Genomic DNA, 14,631 nt, shown 5'->3' with positions numbered 1-14,631 from the left:
ATTAAGTCCTTCGGGCCATTTTCAGTAAAAACTATGTTGAAGGAGTAGCAGTAACTGCATATTCTGCATAGGAAATAATAATAAAACGCCTCGCTGTTTGAATACGTCTGTTGAAAAGTTTATTATTATGTTAGTATATTATATTTAGCCATATTGAAATATGTCGATTCATTATCCTAAACACTGATTCTCATTGTAGTCCCCACACAGCCAGCCAGGGCTCAGTGGGAAAAACGCACTCTCAGTCCTGATATGCTGGCATTTACTGTATTGTAATTTTACAAAGTACTTCACAAGATCTTATTTTAGGAACATTTTATAAACAATGGCTAGAAAGAAAAAAGAAAGTTTACCATATGCCTACAGATTCACAGGCTGTGTGCTTTGATATACGAAACTTCTCAGATCAGATGACAGAATGGGAGGACAGAGACCAAAGTTCAGTGCCTGCCAGGAAGGCTGAGCTGCAATACTCAGATATAAACTCAGGCAGGAAGAAGACAGAGCTAACACTGCCAACCTATTATCGCCTCTATAAGAATGTTTAGACCTTCTAATTTTCTGAGAACTTCTCAATTAGACATACTACAAAACTGTGCAGACTAATTTCATAGCAAGTACTTTATTAATACTGTTCCCTAACTAGAATCCAGTAAAACAAACATTTAAGAAAACATTTACAGAGTTCTCCATAAAATTAACATTAAATGCTGACCATCTTGTTGGGGCTTAGAAATCTAGTTTCACATTGAAATACTCTACTGCATTTTGACCTTTAATCACAAAGAAATACTTTTACTTCATATTTCATAATTTTAATAGTTTAGGGGGTGACGATTTTCTTCTTCTGTGCCTTCAGTCAAGGGTCCCAACCTTCTTAACACACTGGCACATCTCTAACGACGACAGGATTTGTGCATCTGTTATGTGGCCGCAAGAAACTAGCTCAGGAAGGGCTCCTCCCACCCTGCATTCGGCTGCAAACTGGGTTCAGTCCCCCCGGCTCCAGGTAGGACAGCATGAGCTCCACTATAGCACCGAGAGTCAAAACGGGTGTAAAAACCTTTTTTAGAGGTTTAGTGCTGCTTTCTCATTTCTCCTACATGTCCCAGCCCAATCACTTCTGTAAATCAGCCTTGTTTCAATAGCAAGGTCAGGACTTGCATACTGTATATGTTATGTATATGTATGTCTTTTACTCAAAGTGATACACATTAATGCCTTGAAAATACACTGCTTACGGTCTAAGCTCCAAGTGCACTGAAGCTTAACCACACCTGATAATGATCATCTTGGGCAGTCTAAGAGGTTTCCCGGAAACAACTAAAATAGTATCTTAAGAAGTGCACACCCTTCACTGAGATGGATTTTCTCAATTAGTTTGAATTCCATCTACAGTATGAAACGTGTAGTGACTCTACCTGGGGGCTAGACAAACACAAGCATCTTTCCCACTCAGTTCTTCGGGATTCTTGCTGACCACACTGATAAAGGTCCATGAAAAATGTAAGTGTACTCGTTCTTCTTCAAAATGCTAGTACTCCATTAGCCTAAGCAGTCTCATGGAAGGTATTTTTATGGCTGTAAATCTGACACTAGCATGGCAACTTCCACCTCAGCCATGCCAACTCTGCTCTGAGAACACCATTAAAATTCCCCTTTGGGTAATGTGAAATGTGGCCATTAGATGCGGGTGAGTTCATGAGAGAGCACAGATTTCTAAATGGAAAACCTAAAGGAAAATAAAGACATCCAGACTGTTCTGCTTTTAAGAATCAGAGAGTTATAGATAAGACCAGCTTGCATTTTAATAATAAATGAGAGGTCATTAAGTTTGTTTTTAAGGCTTACCTTGAATGAGTAAAAAGAAAAATCCCTCACAAATCAAGTTTACTCTGTCGCCAACAGCCTAAAATGGAATTTTAATTTTTCTTGCTCACATGACTATTTTTTCTTCTCTGTTCTGACTTATCTCAGTTGAGCCCAAATGAACAGAAAAAACAATTAGTGCTTCTCCTCATGCCCCCATCTCACTTCAGTAAAATGCAGGAGAAAAATAATACATAGATTAAAATAATCGTACTGTATTAAACATTCACTTTTGTGTCATCAGGCATATTTCATTCATTCCAGGACGGTCACAGGGAAAGACAGGTAAGGCGGTTTTTAGACTGTTACCACGGCACTCCAAATTGTGCTGGGAGTGCCCACTGCTTCGTTGGAACTACTGAACCTAGGAAACGTCCCTACGGGCATGGGGCACCCCAGCGGACAGAGCAGAGCGTGCCCTGGCTCCTTCGGGGCCAGTCCAGCGCAGGGCTTGAGTTCGAGGCAGAGCTGCTGCTGTCTCCCAGGTGAACAAGAAGCAGGCGAGGGCAGTGCTCTCCTAAGACTAGTCTTATTGCGTGGTGACAAGTTTCACAATCATGCTGATGATCCGGGACCCTCGAGGACAGGTACACAGATCCATGCTCGGGTTTTTTATCTTATCCTGCAGGAGCTGGTCAAGTTCACAGCGCAGTTCCTTGACTAGTTCAGCAACCTGAAATGAAAGTTTGCAATGTGAGCAGTGCTCAGACCAACAGGGGAGGGAAGGTTATTAAAGGAAGTGCCCCAATTATGATGATCAGTATTCTAGATGTTGGTATTAATTTTAACTTCATTAGTTAAAATTAGTGGGTGGGGAGGGGTAGAAACTAAACGCATGTTCATTCTAAAAGTGCTTCTAAAATTTCTTGATGGAATAAGAAAATTCACTCAATGTCAACTCTGGAATACTAAATGGGGTTCAACACACAAAGGCCTCTCTATCACATCTCATGTAAAGACTGAATTTGGAGGGTTTAATTTGGACTTGTGTGTGAGAGAGAGACAGAGAGAGACAGAGAGAGGGACAGACAGGCAGGCAGGCAGGAAGGGAGATGAGCAGCATCAATTCTTCATTGCGGCTCCTTAGTTGTTCATTGATTGCTTTCTCATATGTACAAGGACCAGGGGGCTAGAGCAGAGTGAGTGATCCCTTGCTTGAGCCGGCAACCTTGCAGACCCATCATTCTCTCTCTCTTTTTTTATTTTACATAGACAGAGACTCAGAGAGAGGGAAAGACAGGGACAGACAGACAGGAACAAAGAGAGATGAGAAGCATCAATCTTCAGTTTTTCTTTGCAAGACCTTAGTTGTTCATTGATCGCTTTCCCACATGTGCCTTGACTGTGGGCCTTCAGCAGACCGAGTAACCCCTTGCTCGAGCCAGCGACCTTGGAACCAAGCTGGTGAGCCTTGCTCAAACCAGATGAGCCCGCGCTCAAGCTGGTGACATTGGGGTCTCGAACCTGCGTCTTCCGCATCCCAGTCCGATGCTCCACCCACTGTGCAACCGCCTGGTCAGGCCCATCATTCTCTCTCTCTTTCTTTTTTTTTTTCTGAAGTTGGAAACGGGGAGGCTCAGAGAGACTCGCCCATGCGTCCGACCGGGATCCTCCTGACATGCCCACCAGGGGGTGATGCTCTGCCCATCTGGGGCGTCGCTCTGCCACAACCAGAGCCATTCTAGCGCCTGAGGCAGAGGCCACAGAGCCATCCTCAGCTCCCGGGCCAACTTTGCTCCAATGGAGTCTTGGCTGCGGGAGGGGAAGAGAGAGACAGAGAGGAAGGAGAGAGGGAGGGGTAGAGAAGCAGATGGGCGCTTCTCTTGTGTGCCCTGGCTGGGAATTGAACCTGGGACTCCAGCATGCCAGGCTGACGCTCTACCACTGAGCCAACCGGCCAGAGCCCCATCATTCTCTCTTAATGAGCTTTGTTGTCCTTGGTTTCTGAAGGAATGACAACACTTCATAACATGAAAGCCCTTCATATCTGAGGCTCACAGGACAGATCCCTTTATACTGTACCTGATGGGAAGCAGCTGCAAAACGAATCCAACCATCATCCAAGGAGACAACAAACTCTCCCCTTTGAAGCTGCACATTCACTTGGCCTCCTCCGAACAAGACCAGCGGGTACACAGACACCATGCTGCAGTCGCGGATGAACACCCGACTGGTTTTGATCTTCTCGTGGTATAGTAGGTAGGGGCTGTCAAAGTGTCTGACCTGGAGCAAAAAACCTCAGATGATGATGGTGATGTCAATGTCCCACGGATTTAAATTCCACCTGTCTGATGACTTAAAAAATTATCTCCATCCTTTCCCTTTCCTTGGAGCTCCAGACTTGTACATGCAACTTCCTAGCTGACATCTCCACTGGGATACCTAATAAGCACGTCAAACTTCTGATGTTTAGAAGGAATTCTTTTTATTTTTTACCCCAAGCCTTTGAGTCTTTAAAAAAAAAAAGATTTTATTTATTCATTTTAGAGAGGAGAGAGAGAGAGAGGGAGAGAGAAGAGGGGAGGAGCTGGAAGCATCAACTCCCATATGTGCCTTGACCAGGCAAGCCCAGGGTTTCGAACCGGCGACCTCAGCATTTCCAGGTTGACGCTTTATCCACTGCGCCACCACAGGTCAGGCCAGATTTATTCATTTTAAAGAGAAGAGAAAAAGAGAAAGAAGGGGGGAGAAGCAAGGGGCATCAACTCCCATATGTGCTTTGACCAGGCACACCTGGGGTTTTGAACCAGCGACCTCAGTGTTCCAGGTTGACGCCTTATACACTGCGCCACCACAGGTCAGGCCAGGAGTCTTGATCTCCTGCATGTAATGTTCACCCTCTTAGTAAATGACATTTTCTTCAGCCGGCTGCTCAAGCCCTGATTTAGGAGCCACCCTTGGTTATTCTTTCCCTCCGTTTCTATCTACATCATCACTAAGTCCCGTCAACTCTATTTTCAATACACGTGACAAACTGACAGGTTCTCACCACTTCTACAGCCACCCCTGCACAAGCCAGCGTCATGTCACACAGACCACTGCAAAGGCTCCCTAAGTACTCGCCCTGCTTCTCTTTTTGCATCTTTAGTTTCTTCTCCACACAGCAACCACAGAGATCCTTCAAAAACATACATCCAGGCCTGACCTGTGGTGGCGCAGTGGATAAAGTGTCAACCTGGAAATGCTGAGGTCGCCAGTTCGAAACCCTGAGCTTGCCTGGGTCAAGGCACATATGGGAGTTGATGCTTCTTGCTCCTCCCACCTTCTCTCTCCTCTCTCTTTCTCTCTTTCTCTCTCTCTCTCTCTCTCTCTCTCTCTCTCTCTCTCCCTCTCTCTCTCCTTTCTAAAAAAATAAATAAAATTAAATTTAAAAAAAACCATACATCCAGCTAGGGCTCAAAATCCTCCAGTGATCTCCCAGGGACAGAATCTCAAATCCTCAGCATGGCTTACCAGGTCCTGCGTGGCCTGACCGCTGCCTGCTCGTCCCAGTCACCTCCGCCCTGGCTGTCATCATCCCACAGCACTCGCACCGACCGCCTGCCTGCGTTTCCTGGAACACGCCAAGTATGCTCCCCTCTCGTGGTCTTTGCACTTCCTTTCCTGGAATGTCCTCTCTAGATACCCGCATGGCTCACCCTTCACTGCATTGAGGATTTGCTCAAATGTTTGCTCCACGGAGTTCTTGCCTGACCACTCCACGTAAAACAGATCACTCTCAATCTCTGTTTTATTTTTCTTTATAACATTTGCCGCCTCACTGAGATTGGTTCCTTACTCCTTGCTGGTCTTCCTGACTGGAACACGTGTGCCCTGAGGTCAGAGACCTTGTTTGTCTAGCACATTTGCTGTCCCCGTGGCCGACAACAGTGACCGGCTCAGAGGAGGGGGAGCTCGAAGGCACCGAGTGCACCTAATGCGTGCACAGGTGGCGTGCATTCATTGCACGAGGGCCACACTAGGCTTTGGTTCCTCAGTACACGTGCAGCTGAGAGGACAGATGACCTCAGGCCCTCAGACTCTCCTGAGCTCATTTGAGGTGACCCTTTTCATGCTTTGCTGACTCTGCTCAGCAGTTCCTGCAGGCTCAAAGCCCTGACACTTCATACTCTCTCTCTAGTCTCCTTCCCGCTTTTTCTTCTTCATTTCTCCTAAGAGCTTTATCAAGAGTCTGCTTTCAGTGAGGCACCATGCTAGACATCAAGAACGTCAAATAATTACAGTTTTCCTGTCTTCAGGAATCTCAGTAACATAAAGGAGGCTCACCATAAACCAGAAAACAATGTGATGAGCACAACAGTGAACAAATGCACACTATCTATTGGTGGAACAGAAGTAAAGAACAACTTAGAGAGAGAAGGGCCCTGGAGAAGTGGTATTTAATGGAAGCTTGAGGATAAGTTAGAACCTGCCGGGGAATAATAATGTCATGCCAGGCACAGAGAACAGTGTCCTTTGTCACAGTGTCGGGGACACTGTTGGATATCTCGTGTTGCTGGAGCATAAAGAATGACAGAGGGAGAGCTGAGGGGAACATGGTATAAGAAGGGGCCAGATGTGAAAGGTCATATTGAAGTTTGCAGCAGATGCCGGATGTGAAGAGTTTCAAGCAAGGGAATGACATGATCGAATGCATGTTGCATAAAGGCAGTCTGGCAGCAGTTGTGTGAAAGGCTGGAGAGGGAGCATCAGAAGAGCACTTCATGCAAACGATGGAAGTCTGGTGTTTGAACTGAGGAAATGGCAGTGGGGCTGAGAAGAGCCGGTGAATCGGAGACATGCCAGAAGGAGGGCTTGTTGGGACCTGGTGACCAGCTGGGCTGGAGCAAGGGTCTGAAAGAAGCAGGGTCTGTGTCACTCCAGGGTCTGATTTAGAGGGTGCTTTTCAACAAGACAGGGAACACAGAAAGGAAGAGTGAACTGGGAGATAATGAGTTTGATTGTGCAGCTTTTGAGTGTGAGGTGCCTAGAAGGCATATAGCTCAGAGAAAACCCCAGGACTGGAGTGAGAGGCCTGGGGGTCTGTATCAGCATGGAGGTTGTCGTTAGAAGCATGATGTCGTGGTCTGGAGCTTCAGGAAGAGTATGTATGCTGCATGAGAAAACAAGGACTAAGGACCAAACCAGCGTTTAGTGTTTCAGAGCAGAGGAAGAGAAACTAGCAACGGGGATAGAGGAAGATCAGAGAGATAGAAGAAAGTAATGTTTTAGAAGCAAAAAAACCCAAAAAACCATCAAAGATAGCTTTAAGAGGAAGGGAGGGGTCAGCAATATCAAATACTATGTGGGAGTCAAGTAGGATGAGGACCAGGACATTTCACTGGGTCTGACAACTTGGAGGTCACTCGTAACTTCTGATGAGTTTGGTGGAGTGGCAAGGGCAGGCGCCTCACAGCAGCAGCTGGAGGAAGGGAGCTGAGGATGTGGGATCAGCAAATGTAGGTCACTGCCTGGCAAGCACAGACTCAGTGATGCAAAGAAACAATTTCATCGAAGGGATCAAGGAGTTCAAAGTGGTCGTTACAAAATAATCACAGGGATGTAAAGTACAGCATAGAGAACAGAGTCAATAATATAGTAGTAACTATGGATGGTGCCGGGTGGGGCCTAGAAATATCAGGGAACACTTTGTGAAGTACATGACTGTCTAACCACTATGCAGAATACCTGAAACTAATAAAAAATAATATTGACTGTCAACTGTAATTTTTAAAATGTTTAAAAATTAAAGAAATAATTTTACATAGGAAAGAAGTCTTGAACAGTTGTTTTTTTTGCATCCGAGAGACTTTTCTTGAAAATGGAAAACCTTTCCAGAAATGGACCAATTTCTAGTCTGTTTATACTCACTCAACCTTCCCCCTGCCAGTGGGGACGCTGGGGCAGCAAGTGACAGAACAAGGTATGGCTGAGTTTAAGGGCTATGTTTCTCACCCCAGACCTGCCACATGTAGCTAGAAGTGCACCCCGCCATTCTGACCTGATAGTTCACTGATGAAGGGTGAATGTGTACATAGCCATCGTTCTTGGTGACAAACTTCAGCTCCTCTGATTTTGGCTGCATTCTGACAGCTCCAGTACTGGTCTTCTGAAATTTCCCTTCTGGGCTTTTCACCTAAATGATAGGTATTTGTAAAAATAGATATATAATATGTATATTTCCACTGTAGGATGTGATCCTTCATACAAAACCAGTCTTGTTTGAATGAATGCCTTTTCTGCGTCTTCTCTCTCTTAATTTCCTTTTGAAAGTCGTATAAGTGTATTTTTTTTCTTTTCTTTTCACACCATCAAGAGGTGTGAATGTAGGTGCAGAAGCACTGGGTGACTAAACTGCACACCAGCCACACGGATGCGAAACTATGTCGGTATTTCCGCTCTGTAGTTATGATTAGATGCAGAGACCCAGCTGGCAACACTGGACCAGGAATCTGTTGACTATCAACCCCAATTGCAATCCCGATCCCACATTCCAAATAATTTTATTTCACAACAGCAAGAAACAATTCTATGACTGGAAAAAATATTCTATGAATAAACAGATTATTTCATTTGAAAAAGTAGTGAAAAACTTATGTAAACACATATATGAATTATACATATATTGCAAAAATAATACATGTTTACTGTACAAATAACATGTTACGAAATGAGAAAATAAAGACTTCCTGTAATCACATAATTAAAATAGCATTCCCACACCTTTATGGACAACTGATATTTGACAAAAGAGGTAAGTAGGCTCACCTACATCTCTCGCAGCAATATATACATATATATTTTTTACAGAGACAGAAAGTTAGAGAGAGGAATAGATAGGGACAGACAGACAGGAACAGAGAGAGATGAGAAGCATCAATCATCATTTTTTCATTGTGACACCTTAGTTGTTCATTGATTGCTTTCTCATATGTGCCTTGACCACGGGCCTTCAGCAGACCAAGTAACCCCTTGCTCGAGCCAGCGACCTTGGGTCCAAGCTCGTTAGCTTATGCTCAAACCAGATGATCCCGCACTCAAGCTAGCGACCTCAGGGTCTTGAACCTGGATCCTCCACATCCCAGTCCAACGCTCTATCCACTGCACCACCAACTGGTCAGGTTCACAGCAATATATTTGCCGAATTATCTCCATGGGCAAGTGAAATAAAAGACAGGATAAACAAATGGGACTATATCAAACTAAAAAGCTTTTGCACAGCTAAAGACAATAAGAACAGAATAAAAAGACAAACTACACAATGGGAGAACATATTCGACAATATGTCTGATAAGAGGTTAATAACCAAAATTTATAAAGAACTTGTAAAACTCAACACCAGGAAGACAAACAATCCAATCAAAAAATGGGCAAAAGAAATGAATAGACAATTCTCCAAAGAGGACATACAGATGGCCAATAAGCATAGGAAAAAATGCTCAACATCACTAATGAATAGAGAAATGCAAATTAAAACTACTATGAGATATCACCTCACACCAGTCAGAACGGCGCTCATCAACAAAACAACACAGAATAAGTGCTGGCGAGGATGTGGAGAAAAAGGGAACCCTCCTGCACTGCTGGTGGGAATGCAGACTGGTGCAGCCACTGTGTAAAACAGTATGGAGATTTTTCAAAAAATTAAAAATCAAACCGCCTTTCGACCCAGCTATATCACTTTTAGGAATATACCCCAAGAACACCATAGCACTGTTCCAAAGGAGAAATGCACCCCCATGTTCATGGCAGCATTGTTCACAATAGAGAAGATCTGGAAACAGCCAAGTGTCCGTCAGTGGACAAGTAGATTAAAAAGCTTTGATACATATATACTATGGAATACTACTCAGCCATAAGAAAGTATGACATTAGATCATTTATAACAACATGGATGGACCTTGATAACATTATACTGAGTGAAATAAATAAATCAGAAAAAACTAAGAACTATATGATTCCACACATAGATGGGACATAAAAATGAGATTCAGAGATATGGACAAGAGGGCGGTGGTTGGGGAGAGAGGAGAAAGAGAGGGTGGGGGGGAGGGAAGGGGAGGTGCACAAAGAAAACCAGATAGAACAGCGGTTCTCAACCTGTGGGTCGCGACCCTGGCGGGGGTCGAACGACCAAAACACAGGGGTCGCCTAAAGCCATCAGAAAATACATATTTATTATACAATACATTTTTAAATAAAATATGTATTTCCGAAAATACATATTTATTATACAATACATTTTTAAATAAAATATGTATTTCCGAAAATACATATTTATTATACAATACATTTTTAAATAAAATATGTATTTCCGATGGCTTTAGGCGACCCCTGTGTTTTGGTCGTTCGACTCCCGCCGGGGTCACGACCCACAGGTTGAGAACCACTGAGATAGAAGGTGACAGAAGACAATTTGACTTTGGGTGATGGATATGCAACATAATCAAATGTTAAAATAACCTGGAGATGTTTTCTCTAAACATATGTACCCTTATTTATCAATGTCACCCCATTAAAATTAATAACCCCAAAAAACCTAGCATTGATATTTGATAAATATCATTTTAGTTTTTTATCTTATTTTGTTTTTGTGTGTGTGTGTGTGTGTGTGTGTGTTTGTATTTTTCTGAAGTTGGAAACGGGGAGGCAGTCAGACAGACTCCCGCATGTGCCTGACTGGGATCCACCCCGCATGTCCACCAGGGGGCGTTGCTCTGTTGTAACCAGAGCCATTCTAGCGCCTGAGGCAGAGACCATGGAGCCATCCTCAGCGCCCGGGCCAACTTTTTGCTCCAGTGGAGCCATGGCTGCGGGAGGGAAAGATTGAGACAGAGAGAAAGGAGAGGGGGAGGGGTGGAGAAGCAGATGGGCGCTTCTCCTGTGTGCCCTGGCCAGGAATCGAACCCGGGACTCCTGAATGCCAGGCCAATGCTCTACCACTGAGCCAACTGGCCAGGGCCTCATTTTAGTTTTCTCCGCTAGATTTATGTTCATATATGTAGAAAAGCATAACAATATAAATAACAATATACATACATATTGGAACTAATACAGAATTGTTTTCTATAAATATACTTTTTAAACTAAATATATTAAGAACTTTATCCCTGCTTTAAAATGTTTTCCTAAAACATAATTCTTAATGGCAATTAGTACCTAGTTCCTTGTTGTAATGATCAATAATAATTTAATCAATAAACTCCCTATTATTAGAATTCTAGATTATTCATACTAACAGTTTATAATTGTAGATATTCTCCCAGATGTATCTTTATGCATATATTCAATTACTTCCTAATAATGAATCTTTAAAAATGAAACTGCTATCTAGAAAGGGTATATCAATTTTATTCCTACCAAGAGTAAGAGTGCTCATTTTGGGAGGCTTATAACAGTATTATAATTAAAAAATTTTTTTTGTCACTCATAACCACCCAAAATTCATAGTTTACCTTAGGGTTCACTCTCAAGGGTGTGTGTTCTATGGATTTGGGTAAATGTATAATGATACGTATCCATCATTATAAAACCATGCAGAGTATTTTCACTGCCCTAAAAATCTCCTGTGCTCTGCCTGTTCACCCCCAACCCGATTTTATTTTTATTGTCTCCATAGTTTTGCTCCAAATGATTTTTGAAGTAAATTTCAAATGATTGAAAAGCATGCACATACTGAGCAGAAAATGAACCATGATTAATCAGTGGCTGTTAACTGAGCATTTAACAAAAAGTTAAAAGAGTAATGATTCAGTACTCTGACAAATTCAAATCTTTCTAAGTTTGACAAGGACCAGATGCCAAAACCCAAAGGGCCCCACAAAGAGGTTTCTGGAAGGAGAGCCACAGGTGGTTGTAGGTCAAAGCACTTACTTGTTTGATTTTGTTCTTATCTAATTTTAGTCCAGAGTAGAGGGCATAAGAGAAAATGTGGTAGAAACCAAGTTTCTAACTATCACAGAAGGTCAGTTATACACAGGTTGCTGAGAAAGTGACCTACATATCTATTTTAATTCCTTGAATGTCAATAATACATTAGGATTAAAAAGCAACCCATTTTATACAGTAAATGTTTTTGAACAATGCATCTAAACAGATTTAAGGAACTGAAGGATTAGAAATGTATATGAAATTTAAAAGACTCTGTGTGTGAGTGTCTTTAAGATGATTAATGTGTATGACTTAACTTATATCTCTTGGCTATAAATGAAACAAGTAGTGGGAGAATGCAAGAAAAATGTTTTCTTACCTGCACTACATTTGGATACAGAGCAGCACACAACATTGCTGATATCAGCTTGGGGTTCTCAGCATTTGAATTTGCCTATGAGAGAAATGTGGTATTAATTTTGTAAGTTATGTGGCTACTTCTGTCTATGTCCTGCAATTTACATAATTTTTCATTTGATTTCTACCTTAAAACAAAACAAAAGCAGCATATAACTTCTATACATGTGCTAGAAAAATTATTTTTTTCTAAGTAAACAATAGGTCTGTTGGAACACATTCACACAGGACCCACTCTAAGAAGCCCACAGTAGCTCTTTTGATTTCTGCAAAGCAGTTACAAAGTGTTCCTGAGAATCAGTGAACAGAAAGATTCTGGTTCATGAGATCTTCATAAGTTCTAGAAAGTATTAACTTCACTTAAAACAGAGTGGCATCAGGTTCATCTTGAGGGAGTGTTCTTCCTATAGTAATACAAAAACCTGTCCCTTTGGGCAAAAGCTGGTCTGATTTAAGAAGACATTATTAGAAAGTCTATTCTACCTCTTATGGACTTATCAAGAAACCCTGTGTGTTAGCTGACATTTATTTGTGGAAAGAAGAAAAGCAAGAACCCACAGCTCACAGGGCTGAAGTGAAGGATGCCTACAAGAGGTCCTGAGTAAAATACTATTCATGGGCTAATCAGAGAGAAATAAGAACTCATTACACATTCTTTACCTCTTCTCCTGCGGCTTCCAGGATGCCATCTCCTCCTAGAGCCCTCTTCTCAATCTCCCTGGCTCTGAGCCCCTCCTTTACAAAGCCTATGTCTGATAACAGCTCTGTGAACTGTCGTTTGAGGCTGGCCATTTCCTGAAAGAAGTGGGCAGTCTTTAAGCAGGGGCTTCAACACAGAAAAGATAAGTGGAGATGAATGAGACAAAAATGCATTACTTCAGTAGACAGTAACGAGGCTCTTATGGGCCCATCAAACAGGTTGTTTCCAAAAAGGCAGTTTACATGTATGCAAACTGGCAAACACAGTGAAACAGTCACACTGAAATTCACAAATTACCAAAACCCTGGTTATTTATCTCTAGACTACATTTTTAAGATCATGTTCACTGGATTTTGAGTAGGTCTGATTTTCCTGGAAATTCTTGGGACAGCAAAAAATGTTTACTTTGGTTGGAACCCCAACTCAAGGTGCTGTGATGCCGTCTAGTTTTTCCTACTTGCATTTCTGCACGGGGCCTCTCAGTTCCTTACCTGAGCCCAGAGCGGTTATTTCTGCATCCCTAGTGCTGAACAGCCACCTCAGAACTTTCCCTCTTTCTCTTACCTTGAAGTCTCAGTGGCTCACATCTTTTCCTAGGAATAGGGACACGATTAAGCGGTCTAGATTTAGACACTCCTTTTTGTAGCTGAGCACAAGTATGAGAAAGGAAAGCCCAAACCTCTTTGTTCTCTGGCTTCTGTTCAAATATAGGCCATTTTTCAGGCACCAGAGAAGGAGACAAATCAAAGGAACTGAAACTAAGCAACACTATCCTGTCTCCTGATGACAATTGAAGTGTTTTCTTGGAATGTCTCAAGTACATATAAATGTGGCAAAATATAAGTAGGAGTTAAATATACCATAAATGAATATATGGCTTTAATTGACATCATAATAAAAATATTATAAGCTGGAATTGAGTAAAAAGAGAGAACTCTAATGGACTTCATAAAGCACAGCAAAATCTAATATATATCCTTTAGAAAAAGAATAAATTTAGTAAAAAAAAGTACTTAAAAATTAAATTTTATACTTAAAAATCTTAATGACTTGAGGAAACATTTATTATTGCATCTTACATATAAAATATCCTTTAGATTAGTGGTTCTCAAGTCTTGCTGTGTATTAGAATCACTGGTCAACCCAACAACAATGGCAATACACAGAGGCTGAGGCGCCACTCAGAGAGATCCAGATGTAACTGGCATGGGTGGAACCTGGGCATTTGTACTTATAATATGTTTTGAAGCCTCCTGAGGTGAATCTAATGTGCAGCCAGGGTTGAAAAGTAAACTGTTTTCAATGTACTTAGAATAAAGATAGAGTCTCTGTCTTCTCAAAATGTCTCACTAAGTACATCTAAAAGCAGATGAGGATGAAGGCAAATGCTGGGATGTGTGCATTTATTCAATGACTCTTTGCTGAGCCTCACTGTGTGCTAAGCACTGTTCTTGGCAGTGTGGATATGGTGTTGAACAAAACAGATAAAGGTCTCTTCTCCGATGAAGCTTCTGGAATAAATACCACAAATAAACATCAGGTCTGGTAAATACCAAAAACATTAATTTTGTGTTCTATTCCAGGGCATATTTTAATATGAAAGTAAAGTTCATCCCATTCCCCAGCCTCAAAATCTTTTGAATAAAGCAGATGCTTCACAAAGATGTGCACCATCAGTATCTGGTCTCTTAACACCACTTAGGAAGGGGGCTTAGGATACTGTCACAACAGAGGACAGAGCCTTGTCTGTTACTACACAGAAGATCAGAAACCCCTCTCTACCTGAGTCCTCAGGA

General features: G+C 42.1%; 1 protein-coding gene across 6 annotated transcripts in view; it reads right to left on the bottom strand.

Moving 5' to 3' along the window:
- Positions 1-106: 106 nt before the first annotated feature.
- The window catches only part of DHX57 (DExH-box helicase 57), a 71,236-nt gene continuing 56,711 nt past the window's right edge, over positions 107-14,631 (bottom strand). For all 6 annotated transcript variants that reach the window (XM_066378441.1, XM_066378440.1, XM_066378445.1 and 3 more), the window contains exons 20-24: positions 12,796-12,930; positions 12,098-12,172; positions 7,850-7,984; positions 3,892-4,092; positions 107-2,542 (exon numbers count right to left, since the gene is read on the bottom strand). In XM_066378441.1, the coding sequence (XP_066234538.1) occupies positions 2,399-2,542; positions 3,892-4,092; positions 7,850-7,984; positions 12,098-12,172; positions 12,796-12,930 (690 nt within the window). In that variant the 3' untranslated portion in view covers positions 107-2,398. The remainder of the gene's footprint in view (positions 2,543-3,891; positions 4,093-7,849; positions 7,985-12,097; positions 12,173-12,795; positions 12,931-14,631) is intronic.

This window comes from Saccopteryx leptura, chromosome 3 (assembly GCF_036850995.1).
Source record: "Saccopteryx leptura isolate mSacLep1 chromosome 3, mSacLep1_pri_phased_curated, whole genome shotgun sequence".
Taxonomy (NCBI): Eukaryota; Metazoa; Chordata; class Mammalia; order Chiroptera; family Emballonuridae; genus Saccopteryx; species Saccopteryx leptura.
This window is presented reverse-complemented; position numbering and strand designations above follow the sequence as displayed.